General features: G+C 40.5%; 1 protein-coding gene across 3 annotated transcripts in view; it reads left to right on the forward strand.

Moving 5' to 3' along the window:
* Positions 1 to 19,681, forward strand: part of gpr158a (G protein-coupled receptor 158a) — a 155,524-nt gene that overhangs the window by 127,012 nt on the left and 8,831 nt on the right. For all 3 annotated transcript variants that reach the window (XM_037537011.1, XM_017705533.2, XM_017705541.2), the window contains 2 exons: positions 5,900 to 6,138; positions 9,315 to 9,453. In XM_037537011.1, coding sequence (XP_037392908.1) covers positions 5,900 to 6,138; positions 9,315 to 9,453 — 378 coding nt within the window. The remainder of the gene's footprint in view (positions 1 to 5,899; positions 6,139 to 9,314; positions 9,454 to 19,681) is intronic.

Here is a 19,681-nt window from a genome sequence, read left to right on the forward strand (position 1 = left end):
TTTCACTGGTGTGAAAAAAAGCAAAGGGGCAGATCTACCAGTGCTTTGCTCTGTCACAAACTCTATGTTGGTATTAAACAGTGATTGTCACAATTTACTGTATAGGTGCCCATTAGTGCCTTTAGTGCCCATAACAAGATGCTATTTTGTGCTTCTGCCTCATTGCAAATGTATTTATAGGAAAATGGCACAATTCTGGGAGGGGTTTAATATAATGAACTATGACGGCTGCCATCAGTGTTGCTTAGAGATGCCCAGCCAAAAAAAATTAAAGCCTTTTTTCTCAGGTAAAGAAAGGTCACCTGTTGTTCCACCCACCCCCCATTTCTGACAACAGTGTGTCAAACGTTTGATCTCTTAGTTTGTTGATAATTGCTTATTATCTAAAGATAAGTAGTTTCCAAAGGAGTTTTTTTTGACATAATAAGTCATTATTTTGACTAATTAAGTCAAATTATTGGGAGATAATTTGACTTAATCAGTCAAAATAATTACTTGTGTTATGGACATGTGTTGAGGAGGAATAGTGGATATATTGGGCAAAGAATGTTGGAGATGGAGCTGCCGGGTAGAAGGAGAAGAGATAGACCTCAGAGAAGGTTTAAGGATTTAGTGAAGGTGGACATGGAGATGGTTGGTGTGAAAGTAGAGGAGGCAGTGGATAGGGCAAGATGGAGGCAGATGATCCGCTGTGGCGACCCCTAAAGGGAGCAGCCGAAAGAAGAAGAAGGCAAATTATTGGGAGAACAAGTCATTTTAAACAAAGACAAACTTTTGATGTAAAAAGTAAAAATACAAACATGCTGCAGCCAGAAACAGAGATGGCAAGGAACTAGAAACAAATAGCGATGTATTTTCTAGTAACTGGTAGAAACATGCCTCCATTCAAAAAGGAGCCGAACAGGAGTTTATGTTGCGCTGTGAATATGTAAATTATGAAGTTTTCACCTTTGCATGAAAGTGAATAGTAAATAACCCAGTAAACTGGCCACCTGCACCAGCGCAAAGCGTCTGTAGGCTGTAGTAATTAGCATTTTTATTAGAAAATCTGGTCCTAAAAACTAAACAAAACACCAGAACTGGGAGGTTTGTGTTTAGACACTGCTTGTTGCAATACTTTGACAAAACAAATGCACCTCCACTCCGCCCGCAACTGTCTTACCTGATTTTTTAACCATTATATTTTCACTATTTTATTATTTATGTTAGTTCATTTATTATTATTGATATTTTAGTCATTTGAGTAATTTTTGTTTTTTGTCTTTTGATCTTATTCTCCTTTTATTTCATTTTGATTAGATTTTATTAACCATTATATTTTAGCTATGTTTTAATTAGTTTTATATTTTTTATAGTATTTTTGTATTATTAATGTTTCACTTTTTTATGCTTACCTGATTTTAAGTCTTTTTTTATTTATTAAATTGACTTTTATTATTTGATATGTTCTTACACATTACCAGTTTCTTGCACTGTATCTACTTGGCAACATTGTTAATGAGGGTCACTCTTAATGTTCTCCGAGAATCAGAAAATCAGGTTATTGATTGAATGATATTGTCGTGTCAGTAAGGCGAATGAATTAGACTGAAGTGATAGAAGAAGAATAGAAAGGCAAAGACACAGAAGAATACAGAGTTGAGAGAGACTGATGGAGAGAGGGAAAAAGAGAGAGGGAAGGGAAAGGAGGGAGGCCCACGATGATGAATAAGAGATAATGAGGTCGCTGCCCTCTGTATGTAAAGATGAGAGATGAGCGTGCCGCAAGATTCTGTCTGGAGGAGAAAGCATCAGGTGGAAGTGTCAAAAAGGGCTAATGACATTTGTAATTAAGCCAGGCGAGATGAACGGCTACACGGCTAATCTGGACAGAAGCGAGGCGGGCCTGTGGAGGTGAAAGTTAACACATTGCCAGATCAATTTTTGATAGTGGCTCATTAAGCCAGTGCCGAGGACACTTTATCAACGTGACTTAGAGAGAGTGGGGGCGCTAATGAGGAAGGCCCCATGCATGCTAACTGACTCCGAGAGCGCATGGCTGGTGTGAAGAGACTCAGGCCTTTTCACCAAGAATTAAAGAGCTGCAGCTCTTGAGTCGTGGCCAGCAAGAGCCATTTATTATAGCTAATGAATTCATTCCACTGTGAATAGTAGAAAACTAAACCATTATCATAGTCATTGTACAAATCAGGCTAAGCTAGGAACCATGGTGGGGTTATTAGGGTCGTTCACATGCATAAATACATTGTGATGCATTGATCCGTGGGTGATGATCCAGTTGATTGATTTTCCTGTATATAGTTCTTTTTATATGAATTGAATTCAGTTCTGTTAAATTGATCCTGAAAATGAACACTTTTTGTGTTCAGAACACTTTAAAAGGGTTCTCTTACTGGTCGTCTTTTGCACTAATGAGATCTCAGGCCTTGGGGTCTCTTTTAGAACTCAGACGCCTCCTCCTGGTTAAATTATGGGTAGTACGGTTTATTGGATATCAGATAAGCTCCAGTGGTGCCAAGCTGATTCAGAACTATTTATCAGTTACTGTTCTTCATGTGCTTTCCACCCAGTGACCACTGGGATAGGCTCCAGCACCCCAGTGAGCCAGAAAGATAAGCAGTTTAGATAATGTGTGTGTGTGTGTGTGTGTGTGTGTGTGTGTGTGTGTGTGTGTGTGTGTTGTTCATGTAATCATCCTTGATCTATATTCTTTTTTTAGTAAACATAGCATTTTATTATACTGCATATTACACTGTTTGTTGGTGTTTTATATAAGCAATAAACAAATAAACCCTGGACCCTGGACCCTGGACAGGTTGCCAGCCCATCGCAGGGCTTTTTAATTAACATGATAAAATATTTTTCTACTTTTCCCCTGTTAGCAGATTAACTAGGAAATGTTGTGGCTCTATGTTGAGCTACTAGTGAGCAATGAGGGGTGCAAGCGGAGGGATGAGAACCCCTTGCTGCAAAAACAACTCACACCTCTCCACAAAGATCATCTCTCAGGCCGACCAAAAAGAAAGGAATTCATCTCAGGAATCCTACATACTAGAGACATACACTATATTTCCAAAAGTTTTCACTCACCCATCCAAATCATTGAATTGAGGTGTTCCAATCACTTCCATGGCCACAGGTGTATAAAGCCGAGCCCCTAGGCCTGCAGACTGCTTCTACAGACATTAGTGAAAGAATGGGTCGCTCTCAGGAGCTCAGTGAATTCCAGCGTGGTGCCGTGATCGGACGCCACCTGTGCAACAAGTCCAGTCGTGAAATTTCCTAACTACTAAATATTCCACAGTCAACTGTCAGTGGGATTCTAACAAAGTGGAAGCGATTGGGAACGACAGCAACTCAGCCACAAAGTGGTCGGCCACGTAAAATAACAGAGCGGGGTCAGCGGATGCTGAGGGGCATAGTGCGCAGAGGTCACCGACTTTCTGCAGAGTCAATCACTACAGACCTCCAAACTTCATATGACCTTCAGATGAGCTCAAGTTTGGTGTAGAAGAACTTGACTGGCCTGCACAGAGTCCTGAACTCAACCCGATAGAACAACTTTGGGATGAATTAGAGCGGAGACTGTGAGCCAGGCCTTCTCGTCCAACATCAGTGTCTGACCTCACAAATACGCTTCTGGAAGAACGGTCAAAAATTCCCATCAACACACTCCTAACCCTTGTGAAGAGGTGAAGCTGTTATAGCTGTAAAGGGTGGGCCGACATCATATTAAACCCTATGGATTAAGAAAGGGATGTCACTCAAGTTCATATGCATGTGAAGGCAGACAAGCGAATACTTTTGCCAATAGAGTGTACTTTTATTTTTTCCAGAGGTTTAGCACTTTGCTATTCCAAAGAGGGCTCCAGTGTGGTCATCTCCCTTTCAGAAACTTTATAATTCACTGTCTTTTTGGAGACTTTGTAAAATGAATCCATAATGACAAATCCAACACTGAATGTCTTCTGTCATTATTTATCCATTTCTCAGTGTTGAGTTTTTGTTGTTCAGGGCAAAGAAAAGTCTCTAGCTTACAGCATTTGTGAGATATTTATTCTGTTATGTGTGAAGTTGACCTGAGAGGGTTGAACACAATGAAAACACTTATAAATGTGAACTTGCTCATGAAGATGCTTCTGGTTTTGAAAATTGTTCACAATTCCATCAAATATATTTAATCATTCCCAAATTATAATGCCTAAAATATACATTATCTAACAAAAGTGAGTACACCCTTCACATTTCTGCAAATATTTTATTCTATCTTTTCATGGGACAAACAACATTATAGAAAAGAAACTTGGATATAACTTAAAGTGGTCAGTGTGAAGCTTGTATAGCAGTGCAGATTTACTGTCCTCTGAAAATAACTCACACAGCCATTAATGTCTAAATAGCTGGCAACACAAGTGAGGACACCTCACAGTGAACGTGTCCAAATTGTGCTCAAAGTGTCAATATTTTGTGTGACCACCATTATTATCTAGCACTGCTTTAACCCTCTTGGGCATGGAATTCACCAGAGCTGCACAGGCTGCTACTGGAATCCTCTTCCACTCCTCCATGATGACATCACGGAGCTGGTGGATATTAGACAACTTGCGCTCCTCCTCCTTCCGATTGAGGATGCCCCACAGGTGCTCAATTGGGTTTAAGTCTGGAGACATACTTGGCCAGTCCATCACCTTTACCTTCAGCAAGGCAGTTGTCATCTTGGAGGTGTGTTTGAGGTCATTATCAAGTTGGAAAACTGCCATGCGGCGCAGTTTCCGAAGAGATGGGATCGTGCTCTGCCTCAGAAAGTCACAGTACATGTTGGAGTTCATGTTTCCCTCAATGAACCGCAGCTCCCCAGTGCCGGCAGCACTCATGCAGCTCCAGACCTTGATGCTACCACCACCATGCTTGACTGTAGATAAGAGACAGTTGTCTTGGTCCAGGGCGCCGCCACACATGCTGGACACCATCTGAGCCAAAAAAGTTTATCTTAGTCTCGTCAGACCACAGGACTTGGTTCCAGTAATCCATGTTTTTGGACTGCTTGCCTTCAGCAAACTGTTTTCAGGCTGTCTTTTGTGTCAGCTTCAGAAGAGGCTTCCCTCTGGGATGACAGCCATGCAGACTGAGTTGATGCATTGTGCGACGTATGGTCTGAGCACTGACAGGCTGACCTCCCACTTCTTCAACCTCTGCAGCAATGCTGGCACCACTCATGCGTCTATTTTTTAAGCCAACCTCTAGATATGACGCTGAACACGTGGACTCAACTTCTTTGGTCGACCCTGGCGAGGCCTGTTCTGAGGGGACTCTGTCCTGGAAAACTGCTGTATGACCTTGACCACTGTGCTAAAGTTTCAGGGTGTTAGCAATCCTCTTATAGCCTAGGTCTTTGTGGAGAGCAACAATTCTGTTTCTCACATCCTCAAAGAGTTCTTTGCCATGAGGTGCCATGTTGAATATCCAGTGGCCAGTATGAGCAAATTGTACTCAAAACACCAAATCTAACAGCCCTGCTCCCCATTCACACCTAGAACCTTGTACCTCCATGTTACCAGGGCTGCTAACTCCACACTTAGAGGAGTCAGTTGAGGTGGTTCAGGCTTCTCTTCAGGATGCCTCCTGATCACCTCCCGCTGGATATTTATCAGGTACGGCTGACAGGGTCAAAACCCCGTGGTCGTCCTAGGACGTGCTGGAGGGATTATATCTCCAAGTCTGCCTGGGATTGGCTCAGGGTCCTCCAGAATAAGTTGGAGGAGGTTGCAGGGGACAGAGTCATCTGGAATGCCCTGCTTTCCTATTTCTACAGCACATTGTACATGCTGTAGTCTCACAGACACATACAAACTTGAGCTCAACTGCTCTTTTATTTCTTTCTTTCTCGGTTCTCCTACAGGGTGCTGAAGGTGTTCCTGTCTCGCACAGCTCAGCGGATCCCATACATGACCAGCTGGAAGGTCCTGCGGTTGCTGGGGATCATCCTGCTGATTGTGCTCTGGTTCCTGGTGGCCTGGACTTCAGCTGTGTGTGAGCACCCAAACCGACATCTGGCCCTGATCGCTGTGGGCTTTACTCCAGAGGACCTGCAGTTCAGCATGTGCCTGCTGGACCGGTGGGACTACATGATGGCAGTGGGTTGGTATATTTCTGCTCGCTGGTACCCAATACCCAGTGTCTAGAACCTGACGCAGATGGAAAAATGGTTCATTCTGTTTTCAATTGACTCTTCTTATTAACCTTTAAGGCCACCTCTTGCCAGACGTGTAGCATCTCATAGCATAGCAGATAGTACAAAACATAGCTAAACCATATGACAGTGAGACGCTGAGAATCATCAAGGCCAAGTTCATTTTACACTCTACTCATACAGATTTACTGAAATTAAACGTTCAACATTATTTATGAATGTATATGGTTTGGTATCTAATAACTAATGTAGTTACAAATTCCTCACAAACTCCAGCTTAAAGTCACAAGGTGAAAAACAACTAGACTAACAACGGTAGATAAGGCAGTTGTAGACATTTCACATTTCTTTGCTTATGTTAAAGATTTTAGCTTGACTTGTCATCTCATTGAGGGTTTAATTTAATACACTGTTTGGAAAATGCTGAGAAATCAAGATGTGTTGGGTGCCTTAATTAAAAACAGTAGTGTTGAATATTTAGACAATGTGCGATGCCCGCATTTAAACAATGGCAAAAACTTGACTGTTATAGCATAACTTGGTAATGCATTAGATTACTGAGACTTTAGCAAGAAACACGTGAATTGAATGCTGGCCTAGATCTAGCCTTTAGGGGGTCCTAGGCAGGGTCCCCATTTTGCTAGCTGACTTACTGTAGAATAAAAGGCCAACTAAGAATAATGACTACCAGAACATAGTTAAGTTACCCAGCACTAATTTATGTAGTGCTGGGTTCTTGTTATGGGTTCTAATAAATTGTAAACTTGGATTAATCACTGCCTGGGTATCTACATCTGGATTAAGCACAGTCTGAGTTTATAAACCTGGATTAATCACATTCTGAGTGTCTAAACCTGAAATAATCACAGACTAAGTATCTAAACCTGGATAAATCAAAGCCTGAGTATCTAAACCTGGAATTAACACAGTCTGAGTATCCAAACCTGGATTAGTCATAGTCTGAGTACCTAAACCCGGATTAGTCGTAGTCCGATTACCTTAACCCGGATTATTCATAGTCTGAGTATCTAAACCTGAATTAAACACAGTCTGAGTATTCAAACCTGGATTAATCACAGTGTGAGTATCTAAACCTGGATAAATCAAAGCCAGAGTATCTAAACCTGGATTAATCACAGTGTGAGTATCTAAACCTGGATAAATCAAAGCCAGAGTATCTAAACCTGGATTAATCACAGTGTGAGTATCTAAACCTGGATAAATCAAAGCCAGAGTATCTAAACCTGGATTAATCACAATCTGAGTATCTAAAAAGGATGTACATAACGTAAATAATGGTTTGATTTTAACCAGGAGATCTCAAGTAAGTGCTTCATTGAGTGCTTGATAACATCTTACCGACATGTCGATTTTCCCAGGATTAATATAACCTGGAGTTATTTCTGTGTCTCGTTTTATAAAAGCTAAACTAACTGTACGGTGACTGACACAGATATTTGGGTAAATGACTGATTTGGAATGGTCTTAAATCACTGAGATACAATAGTAAAATGACATTTACCTCCCCATGTAAAACAAATCCTGTCCTAAAAGTGATTTAGTCAGCATAATAGTACAGTAATCACCCAGAAGTTGCTTTCCGTGTGTTCTGCACTTAGTCGGTTGAGCTGATGATGTCTTGATCGATGTCTTGATCGATGTCATGGTTTTTATCCAGTATCCAGTGGAAATGGCACAGCAGTATATCCTTGTTTTCAAACTGCCTAATCACACAGAGTACCCTGCAGCAGAGTGCACTGAGGGGAACTTCTAGTGCCCCTATTGGCCCCTTACAAAAAGCACCTATGAGGACTATGCTAGTGCATGTTGTCGCTGTCTGGACGAAACCTTGTATCTCCATTTTTTTTAGTCGCTTTTCATTTTTTGGATAATTTGAAAATGCAAACTGCCCTTTACATTGTGTCAATCTTCATGATGGAATGGACCAATAGAAAGAATCCGAAATCACTCTGAAAAAAAGAACGGATTACCTTTGATTAAAAGTTAAGAATGTTTGTTTGTTTTTAGTTCCTTCTCCTGTAAAATTACTATTTTGGTGATATGAGGTTTTGTTGGTACAGCGAGGAGATTGTTACCTGTTTTATCTCTAAATTGTCTTGGTTCTTCATAAGACCTTAATCATATAGTGTTTAACCTTTTGATGTGTCGTTTAATGAAACACATTGAGGTGGCCAATCAAATTCATGTGTGGGGGGCTGGTTCCATCTCAGGCTCCCACCTGGACACTCTACTGCTCTCCCAGATACTCGCACGGCATGTGAGAGCCATGGCGGTAGACTGTGATACAGTGAGCAGATGTTTGCTGCTGTTAGACAGGTTTCCTTGGTGACATTGTATAAGATGTGCCAATTTAGGGTGGCAGATCTATAAAACCCTGGACCAGCTTCATCCACAATTGTCTATCAAGCAGTGTCCAGGGAATACAAGCAATTTAGATGGCTTTCTTTTCATGTATTGAATCTGTCTATCTTTCTCTCTCTCTCTCTCTCTCTTTCTCTCTTTCTCTCTTTCTCGCTCTCTCTTTCTTTCTCTCTCTCTCTCTTTCTCTCTCTCTTTCTCTCTTTCTCGCTCTCTCTCTCTCTCTCTCTTTCTCTCTCTCTCTCTTTCTCTCTCTTTCTCGCTCTCTCTTTCTTTCTCTCTCTCTCTCTTTCTCGCTCTCTCTCTCCCTCTTTCTCTCTCTCTCTTTCTCGCTCTCTCTTTCTTTCTCTCTCTCTCTCTTTCTCGCTCTCTCTCTCTCTCTCTTTCTCTCGCTCTCTCTCTCTCTCTTTCTCTCGCTCTCTCTCTTTCTCTGTTTCTCTCTCTCTCACTCACTCTCTCTTTCTCTCTTTCTTTCTCTTTCTCTCTCTCTTTCTCTCTCTCTTTCTCACTCTCTCTCTCTCTTTCTTTCTCTTTCTCTCTCTCTCTCTCTCTCTCTCTCTTTCTCTCTCTTTTTTCTCTCTCTCTTTATCTCTCTCTCTTTCTCTCACTCTCTATCACTCTCTCACTTACACTCTATCTATATCTCTCTCCTCTCTCTCTCTCTCTCTATCTCACTCACTCTCTCTCTCTCTCTCTCTCTGTCTCTCTCTCTTTCTCACCACGTCTGTTTTTCTCACATATACAGCTGAGTCCCTTTTCCTGTTGTGGAGTGTGTACCTGTGCTATGCGGTGAGGACGGTACCCTCGGCCTTCCACGAGCCTCGCTACATGGCCATTGCGGTGTTCAACGAGCTCATTATCTCAGCTGTATTTCATGTGGTCAGGTAAGCCATCCAAGAACAGGCTGATGTTACCTGCTAGTCCTCTTCTCGCAGCTCTATGTTCCTTCAAAGTGCAGCTCCGCACCCAAATCTAACACACCTGGGCCACCTAGGTCAGGGGCAACTCAAATGTGAAGAAGAGCCATTTTGTCCTTTCAACAAATATCAAACCACACTAGGAGCTACAACATTTTATGTCCATTTTACCATCTTGGCTGTAAATATGTCTCAGTATGTGCTGATGTGCTATTATAAGCTAAAACTATTATATAAATGTAAACACAGTCTCACTCTTTTTCTAATTTAAGCTTTAATTCAACTATAGCTGCTTTTCTCACATCTCCAGCAGGAAACCTTTCCAAAAGTAGAAGTTACTTTTAGTTTATCATTGCAGATTAAACATATGAGGAAATCAGCTGAAGTGCTTATATATGCATATAAGTCCATTCATCTGTAAATTGTTGATGTTCATGATAAGTCTTTCTCTTTGGCTTTTTATTACCTGGTAGCTAGGCAAGATTGTTATCTGCATTGCTATGGTGATGTAGGCTGCATTACCTCCAGCGTTTAAGAGCATTTATTGTTAAAACTTTGTTGAACGATCAGTAGAGCTTTATTTTACTGTAAAGGAGGATTTCATGATTTTTACCTGAAAATGTAATTCTGCTGTGGAGCCACAACACGGCAGTGAAAGAGCCTCTGAAGCTGCATGTTGCCAATCCCTGACCTAGAGGCTCTGGACGAAGAAAAAGATTCAATCTCAGGAGGAAAACATCTTCAGGAGGTGGGCTGGTGACCACTGCTCCAAATCACATTTGTATGTAATTTTTGCCTTAACTTTAAATGCATGTGAACAGCCAAGATGTGCTTGGCGAAAGTAAGATAAAGTTTCCTTATTTTGTTTTGCACTGCAGCCACAAGGAGCCTATAAGCTTCTGTTTGGCCTACTTTGCTTCATTAGCCTCGTGACTGCAGTGCAAAGCTAAAGAAGCAAACTTCAGACACCAAACATATCTTGCCTTCTGTTTTAAGCTCTGCTTCACCTTCTTAAGAGTATAGCCTAGTGTTCTAAAGAGCGTAGCCCTCCACTGGAAACTATTCTAAAGGAAAATCCCTCTTTCTAGTCGGAATGTGTGCGTTGGGAACCAACCCTTTGAATCACTCTAATTTTTCGGTTTTTCAAGTTAAACTGTTAAGAAAAAAGTCATTCAGAGTGGTTTGGTGGTGGTTTGGCTTCTAGAGAAATCAATATTCTTCTAAGTGCTGGTGATAGGAACCAGACGTCCAAAGGGTTTAATGCCTCTTAAAGTTACCATATATGTAGCTATACCACACAGTGGTGTTAAATATGCTCCCTGATGCCTAAGACAATGCTTTGCTTTAGCTTTGAGGAGGTTTTGGCCTAAAATGTATTTATGATATGGTCTCTGCAGGGTGTTGTGAGACAAAATAGTCCCAAAATAAACCTTTTTTCCCCCAAATTTGCCTGAAATATTTCACATCAAAACACTCTTTCTTTACAAACTTTCTTTCCATCTCAGCAATTTCATTACGGAGACACTTTTAAATAAATATAATGGAAATACCACATGGGCATTTTACATGTTGCCTCATTTAGTCGCTCAGTGAAGAATTTAATGCAGATACATCATACAGTGCAGCATTTACTATAAATGTCTTGGATCCTTGTGGCGTGGAAGCTGTTCAGCACGCATGCTGTCAGTCAGACACAGCGAGAGATATTACAGGTTGCAGCTGACACCAGCAAGCACACTCCCAGTTGGTGCCATGATAATTGGAAATCCATCAGATTGCTCTGTAATTAGGCACGTGAAGATGATTCATGCTTTGATACCACGTACATATTTTCAGACACTGTCAGTGCCTGTGTTTCTATTAGAAATTAACTGTCATTATGAACTAAGTGTCTCTTCAAGGTTCCACTCAGCGGGCTTTTGTAAGCCTTGGAGATTGACTCATCCGTTCACGTATTTCGCTTTCGAAAAATGAGCCTGTGGGGTGAAATCCGCTTGCGCACTCTGAAAGATTATGTGTCTGTGATGGTAAATAGATTGGTTTCGTATGGTCTATAATGAAGGGGTGTCCAAATGCAATTCTGAACGACAGCGCTGCGTGGCCTTGTATATTCACCACTCTGACGCCTGACTGAAAATGAAACCCCTCAAAAGGAAACCTTCACAGAATCACTGCTGTTACATTGCTATACAGTCTAAAAGGAAATTCTATAGCTACATCATTAATTATGTAGTTGGCTGCGTGATTAATGAGTTTTACAATAAGTATCGACAGATGTGACTCTGTACTTGATAATTTCTTCCATTCCTGCCACGTTAATAAATAACACAAATGTGGCAGAAACGGAAAGGACGTTTTTCTGTCCACAAAACATGATCGCGCACACAGCGATGACTCACTTATATATGGATAATATTATTTTAATCACATGCATTTACACTTGGCAGTCAAATGCATCTCTTACGTTGGGCGTAAGACATTGGACAGACAGACAGACAGATAGATAGATAGATAGACAAACAGATAGACAGACAGACAGACAGAGAGACAGACAGACAGACAGACAGACATAGATAAACAGACAGATGGACAGATAGATCAACAGATAGACAGACAGACAGACGGATAGATAGATAGATAGATAGATAGATAGATAGATAGATAGATAGATAGATAGATAGATAGGTAGACAAACAGACAGATAGATAAACAGATAGACAGACAGACAGACGGATAGATAGATAGATAGACAGACAGACAGACAGACAGACAGACAGACAGACATAGATAAACAGATAGACAGACAGACAGATAGATAGATAGATAGATAGATAGATAGATAGATAGATAGATAGATAGATAGATAGATAGACAGATAAACAGACAGACAGACAGACAGACAGATAGATAAACAGATAGACAGACAGACAGACAGACAAATAGTTAAACAGATACACAGATAGATAAACAAACAGGCAGATAGATAGATAGATAGATAGATAGATAGATAGATAGATAGATAGATAGATAGATAGATAGATAGATAGATAGATAGATAAACAAACAGGGCAGACAGATAGATAGATAGATAGATAGATAGATAGATAGATAGATAGATAGATAGATAGATAGATAGATAGATAGATAGATAGATAAACAAACAGGGCAGACAGACAGACAGATAGATAGATAGACAAACAGACATCTGTGAAAATGAATCTGTGAAAATGTGTTGGAAGGGGCGAACCGTGGTTACAATTGGGCTAAAAACCATGTAATGTGTAGGCTCAGCTTTAATTAGAAGAAATCTGATTGCTGTACAGCAATATGCATATTGCACCAAATTATTCCCCATGTTGCTCCTTGTTTTCCCTGTTCTATTTAAAAGAGAGTTGCCAGCTTGAAAATTGCAATTTTGCATTGTTTATTTTCTTACAGCAGCAGTCAATACAGGAAGATGGCTGTTTGGAATAATGAAGCTCCTGAAGTTTAATTTAAGCTAACTAGCTCAAATGCAGGCTGGTGAAGAAAGCTACTGAATCAACCTTGAAAACTCATGTTAACTAATGTGAAGGAGCAGCGATGCATCTGTTAACCACTGGCAGTCCAGTGGCTGGTCCACGCCCCATAAACAGAACAGCAAAGGGAGGCGCCATCATAGTGTTGTAAAGAGTTTGGATGGATGGATGGATGTTGAAAATACACTATATTGCCAAAAGTATTCGCTCACCCATCGAAATCATTGAATTCAGGTGTTCCAATCACTTCCATGGCCACAGGTGTATAAAACCAAGCACCTAGACCTGCAGACTGCTTCTACAGACATTAGTGAAAGAATGGGTGAAATCTATACTGCTGTACAAGCTGTACACTGACTACTGACTAGTTATATCCAAGTTTCTTTTCTATAGAGTTGTTTGTCCAATGAAAAGATATAATAAAATATTTGCAAAATAGAAATTAACATAGAAATGTAAGGGGAGTACTCAGTCTTGTAAGACACTGTACATATATATGTGTGTGTATATATATATATATATATATATATATATATATATATATATATATATATATATATTCATAATGTAGTTATGTGCAGTGCTGTAAGGCCATCTAGACTGGATATGGACACCTGTAGATGGTCCACACACCACATAGTAAAGGGAACACATGTCTGTGAGACACAGAGGGGCTGTCACCAGGGACTCCCTCATGTTCCTGTCAGCCTTCATCTGTCATTCCTCCATCTCGCCATCTATTTTCTTTTCACTCCATGTCTCAGTCTCTCCATCTTTCCATCTGTCCATTTCTCTGTCCCTCTATCCAACTCTTTAGCTTTTATAGTGACAACAGTGATGCAGTCCATAAAAAACTTCTTTAATCCTTTTGTAGAACTCGTATATAATCTGTAATAGGGCAATCTCTTTGCTCGCATGCATATCACACCCCCTCTACAGTAAGACTCGAAAATGGAACCATGGGCAATCAATGCTACAGAACACATCACCTAAAGCTAAAATGGCAAAACATTTTTTGAACAAGCTACAATATTAAAAAAAGAATCTATTTGTCACGATTGAAAAAGGGAGGAACTTCTACTTTTACTGGAGTGATATTTTACCTTGGGTGTCTCTGCTTTAACTCGAGTACATGGTTTGCGTCCTTCGTCCACCGCTGGTTATATTACATTGTTACCAACCCTTAAAGAACCCTCTTTTCCTCTGTATGACACAGCGCTACAGTGGCCATTACACTTTGAAGTTTTTTCATATTATTTTCATATTATCTCAGTGCGGTTTTAAAACTAAATTCTTCCCATTATTAGTTCATAGATGAAGCACATGAAATCTTTTACATGAAATCACAGGGATGTTAAAGGGATGGTCACTGTAAAAACGTCAGACCTTGTGTTGGGTGTGCAGCAGAAGAGAAGAAAGAAAATCTTAATATTTAGCCATAAACACACAGTTTTAGGCTTATTGGACCTCACTGAATCATTTTCAAGCACCAACGTCATAATGTTTCCTGCCTATAACCAACCAAAACAGGCGCATGTCACCCCACTGCTCATTGAGCTCCACTGGTTACCGGTTGCTGCTCGTATCAAATTTAAAACTCTTACGATTGCCTACAAGGTGTTAACAGAGCAGGCTCCATCCTACCTGCACTCGCTCCTAAAGGCTTACAGCACCGCCCGGCCGCTGCCATCCTCCAGTGAACGTCGCTTAGCTTTGCCAAACAGTCACACAAAGCAATCGAGACTGTTCTCATACTTGATTCCCCAATGGTGGAACAAGCTACCTTCCACTGTCAGAGCAGGGGCGTCCCTCGCTATGTTTAAGAAACTCCTGAGGACAGAGCTCTTCAGGGAGCACTTACTCTAATCGCCTCTTGCAATCTAACCACTACCAACCTCATCTCCTTCTTGCCCTCCTTCCCTTCTCTACCCCGCTATTACCCTTTGGCCTCCTCTAAGGCCTGACTATGTTTGTTCTATGTACCACATTATTTGTAAGTCTCTTTGGATAAAAGCGTCTGCTAAATGTAATGTACTGTAATGTAATGTAATGTAATATAGCATATTGTGATGTAGAGAGAGGCATTTGTATTACAGCAGTTTTTCCCGTTGGCGAGTGTTTGGATCCGCGAAGCGGGGCAGGGCCGTGGAGGCTGCAGGGAAATGCTGCAGTCAGACAAGAGCTCAAACAGGAACTTAGTTTGAACTCATACTAAAGATAAAGAGAAGCGCACTTCAAAGCTTGGTCACGTGTCTCTCTGAACCTCTGGCTTGCGCCGTGCTTTCGCTCTGCACTATATCCACAATAATTAACTATCCCTAAATTCCAACCCGTAATAAAAGCGTGAGATAGATTTAGCTGAGAGCATACATGTCCCTTGATCATTAAATGTAATTAATGCACTACAGCGGCCTTGCCGCTGGGCATTCTGGATATTATGGAGGTGTTCCAGCCTTGGAGTCAAGACGGAAATAGAAAGATAGTATTAGTAAATATTCTGCTTATACGGCACAGATTGTATTGAATAGGGCAAGTTCGTCTAGTAGTCATAGTAAAGGGCCGTTAGAGGGAGATACAAGGTCATCCATAGGCCTTAGCATGAAAAGCTTTAGAGCAGGGGTGATCAGTCCTGGTCCTGAAGATCTACCCGCTGCAGAGATTAGCTCCAACCATAATCTAACACACCCGATCCAGGTAATGCAGGCCTTCATGTGCATCTCAATGTTACACTCTTAAATAAAGATGGTGTTCCAAGGGTTCTTTATTAAAGAAAATGGTTCTGTATAGAGCTATGGACAGTCAAGGAACCCTTGCATGATTAATGGGTTCTGTGCATTATGGAATGGTTATTCAGACTAATGGAGATGTGTGGTAGATGGCTCTATATACCACCAAAAGGGGTTATTCTATTGTCATGGTGTCCAGCTTGTCTGTTCAGGACCATCTATAGCACATTCAGGCACATTTACCATCAATCCAAAGAACCTCTCAACTCTTTAATCATGCCTAATCATGGGTCCTTTGAATGTCCATGGTTCTATATAGAACCATTTTCTTTACTAAAAACACTTGAATCCCCATCTTTTTAAAGAAAGTAGAGCCAAGTGTGTTGGATCTCAATCTCCTAAATTCTGTCCTAACTTTAAGATAAACCCCAGAGGAGTCTTAACTTCTGTTTATTCATCTGTTTCTATTGTTTTATGCAGTGGCAGCAGCTCAGTTCACTATAACTGGCATAATGACGTCACATTCATCTACACTGAAAACGGTGCTTTGACTTGTTTTTTTCAAACAGTGTTTTAAAAGCGCAGATGCTGCAAACACGATCTCCACCGCCCCTCTTATACCTTCGACTGTTAATGTTGAAAACTTCAGATAAAATATTTCAGTGATGGTGGTGAATAATGAGTAGACAGAGTTGAATTGTTTATTAGGAGGAATAATGTTAGTGCCCTTGGCTAAAGTGTTTGGGAAACTGAAACTGAAACCGTGGAGCGGCAACTCTGATAAACAGCAAGAAGCACCGACACAACACACTGAACTTTCAGCTTATCGCAATTTAGTTTTGTTTGACTTTTTTACATTGGTAATGGTAGCTAATGTTAGCCACTTGGCTAACTAGCTTGATTATTTTGATTGCATGTTCGAGTTTCAGTTGCGTGCTTATTGTCGATTGCTAGGTAACAGACGTTAAATTTGATTGCCGAATTTGATCGAGTAGGTTAAGATTTCCTAACTTGAGATCAGAAAAGATGCTATAAGATGAGACAAGATTTCTAAATTAAGATTTGCTTCTGTAATACGAACTTGTGAAAAATCTTATCTTGACCTGTCAGATTTTACATGAAGACAGAAAGATAGGATGTTTCTGTAATACGGCCCCAGGGTGGCCTCTTTGACCTTGCAGCTAACAAGTGACTCCATCATGTTTAAATGGGAATTCCACCAATTTTTCAACGTTTCTGATCTTTCCATGGTTAAGATGTAAGCAAAGTCCTCCAGAGAGGTTTAATGTGAAATAGTTTATTATAGATATATTATATAACTTTGATTTCTCTACAGTGGTGGTGATAGGAGCCAGGGGTCACAATGGCTACAATACAAAAATAGACATTTTATTTACTGTCAGAATTATAGTTAAATAGTAGAAATTAAAAAAAAGTTTTCTTTTGGACTTTTTTTGCCTTACAACACCCTGCATGTACTTCTCTGCCATGAATGTATTGTATTGGGAGAAAAAGTAGGCCAACATCTTATTTCAAAACTATCATAAAACAATATCTCAGGCATCAGGTGACAGCTTGGAGAGCCCTGCTGGTGACATATGAATAAAAATAATGTGTTACCATGCCTTATTAACTCATGAGAACAAGATCATGCCTTACAAAGTCGTCGCCACGTATTAGGATCTCATTCCCATGCCTTACTAAGTCGTGGCCACGTATTAGGATCCCATTCCCATGCCTTAATATGCCATGGCCATGACTTAATTATCTCATTCCCATGCCTTACTAAGTCTTTTAACCATATCATGTAATAACTCCGTGATCTTTTAGGGGTATTAAACACTTCAGACGTCTGGTTCCTATCACCACCACTGTGAACAAGTGAATAAAGTTTTTCCAATTCCCATCAAGCCATTCTGAATTCTCTAAGAAACTGAATCATGAAGATTGTATTTTAAATCAGTAGCATTCCCTTTTTAGATAATTAAAGTAGAGAAGATAAAGTAGAGAGAAAAATGAAATGCAGGCTAATGTCTATTAAATGTAGGAGCATTTTAAGAAATGTAATGTTTCAGGCTGTAGTGAACACAGAGAGAGTAAAGGATAGTTCCAGCCTCTGCTATCCCCATGCCAGGTGTTCTCCCAACAAATGCAACTGTGCATCGGTACAGCGGGAATAAATATCGTTACATATAGGAGGAATGAAATACACTCAGGCCCCGGCAGACAGTGCATAAATTCACAGGTGCTTAATATAAACAGGCTGTATCCTGTTTCTGTCTCTCTAACTGTCTGCACTGCTTGAGAGGTTTACTGTCTTCTCAATGCCGTTACTCATCCGTTAACCACAGCACCCGCATCACTCACTCCTACTGCACCCAGAACACGGCATGAGGCTGGAGGCGGCTACTGAGTCACATTTAAGGTTTGACAGTGCTGCAATAATCAGTGGTGCTCAATCACACCTGAAGCAGTAAGGGCCAGTTCTACACAGACAGGTTAAGCCTGGGCCTTTTCACAGCTGTCTAAGCATTGGTTTCATTGTCTGGAGATCACGAGTTTGATCCCCAGTGATGCCACAGCCATCAATTTCTGGGAGTCCAAGATACCATAATTGGCCTTGCTCTGTGTGGGTGGGTAGAATACCAACAACAACAATAATATTAATAGAATTAACACATTGAAATGCCATTTAAAAATAAAAAAAGAAGTGAAGCAATAGCTGAATAATAGTAGAAGACAATAGACAATCTTTTAGCTGTTCCAATGCATCATTTATAGGCTCCATCTGTAAATATGTAAAAAAAACCCAAAAAAAAACCCATCAACTGTTACTGACACCTGACCCAACAACAGACAATAGTGACTTGGTGAGTTAGACATGCAAGTAAGACACCCCACTATGGTAGACTTAATTTCTCAAATACATACACCAGTTGCTTTGTTGTCTTTTCTGATATGCATTTGTAAGAGAAACTTGACAACACATTTTTATAGGTCATTGTGTTTTGTACACTGTATTTCCAAAAGTCTGCAACAAGAGACTGTGAAACACTAACATGTTGCAAATATGAAGTCAGCTTCTCTTTCAAATTGTCTCAGTCCACCTTAAATGGTGCCGAATTTACATCCGGTGCCTAAGGCAGAATTTAAGGTGGAACGGGAAGCAAGCTGGAGAATAAGAAGCAACTTCAGCCTCGTAAAACAGTCAAACGTTGAGAGACATTGTACAAGAAACTATTCCACTTTTGAGGAAAGTTTTTTTTGTCAGAAAGGGGAGGAAAGCAGCTACAGCTAAAGCTGTATGTACACTTTTTAGCTTATACTAGGACATTAGCACATACTGAGACATTAAATGTTGTGGCTCCCAAGGTGGTTTGATTTTTGTTGAATAGACAAAATGACTTGTCTTGACATTTAGGCTGTGACTCCTGACCTAACCTGGCTTTCAATGCAGAGGTTGCCAGTCGGATTTTTCGCTTTTTGTTATGTGCCGCTACGGACTGTCCAGGTGCTGCACTTCCACACTTCCAAGTTCCGCCTTTTGCGTTCCATCAATATTATGCTGTGAATTAAAATATAGAAAGTAGATTTTTGACATTTGTGAATCAATTCAGAATCGTCCACATCCAAATCGCAATGCATCTCGCAATACATCCAAATCGCAATGCATCTTTGAATCAAACCCCCCCCCCCCCCCCCCAACACCTCCCCCCGCCCACGAGTTCCAAGTCGTAGAACCTTTTTTGGTACTGTACAGAACCCCTTTTTGCTGAGAGCACAGGCTCAGTCTTTGTAAAGATTTATCAGTGTTTGACAGTGTTTCTATTTGGAAAATGGTCCAAAATGCAAATAAATAATGACAGATACTGTATTAAAAAATGCAAAAAACATCAAAATAGTAGTGACTGAGCTTCCATGTTGCATTTGATCAGTGTTGTTGTGTAGTAA

This window comes from Pygocentrus nattereri, chromosome 3 (assembly GCF_015220715.1).
Source record: "Pygocentrus nattereri isolate fPygNat1 chromosome 3, fPygNat1.pri, whole genome shotgun sequence".
Taxonomy (NCBI): Eukaryota; Metazoa; Chordata; class Actinopteri; order Characiformes; family Serrasalmidae; genus Pygocentrus; species Pygocentrus nattereri.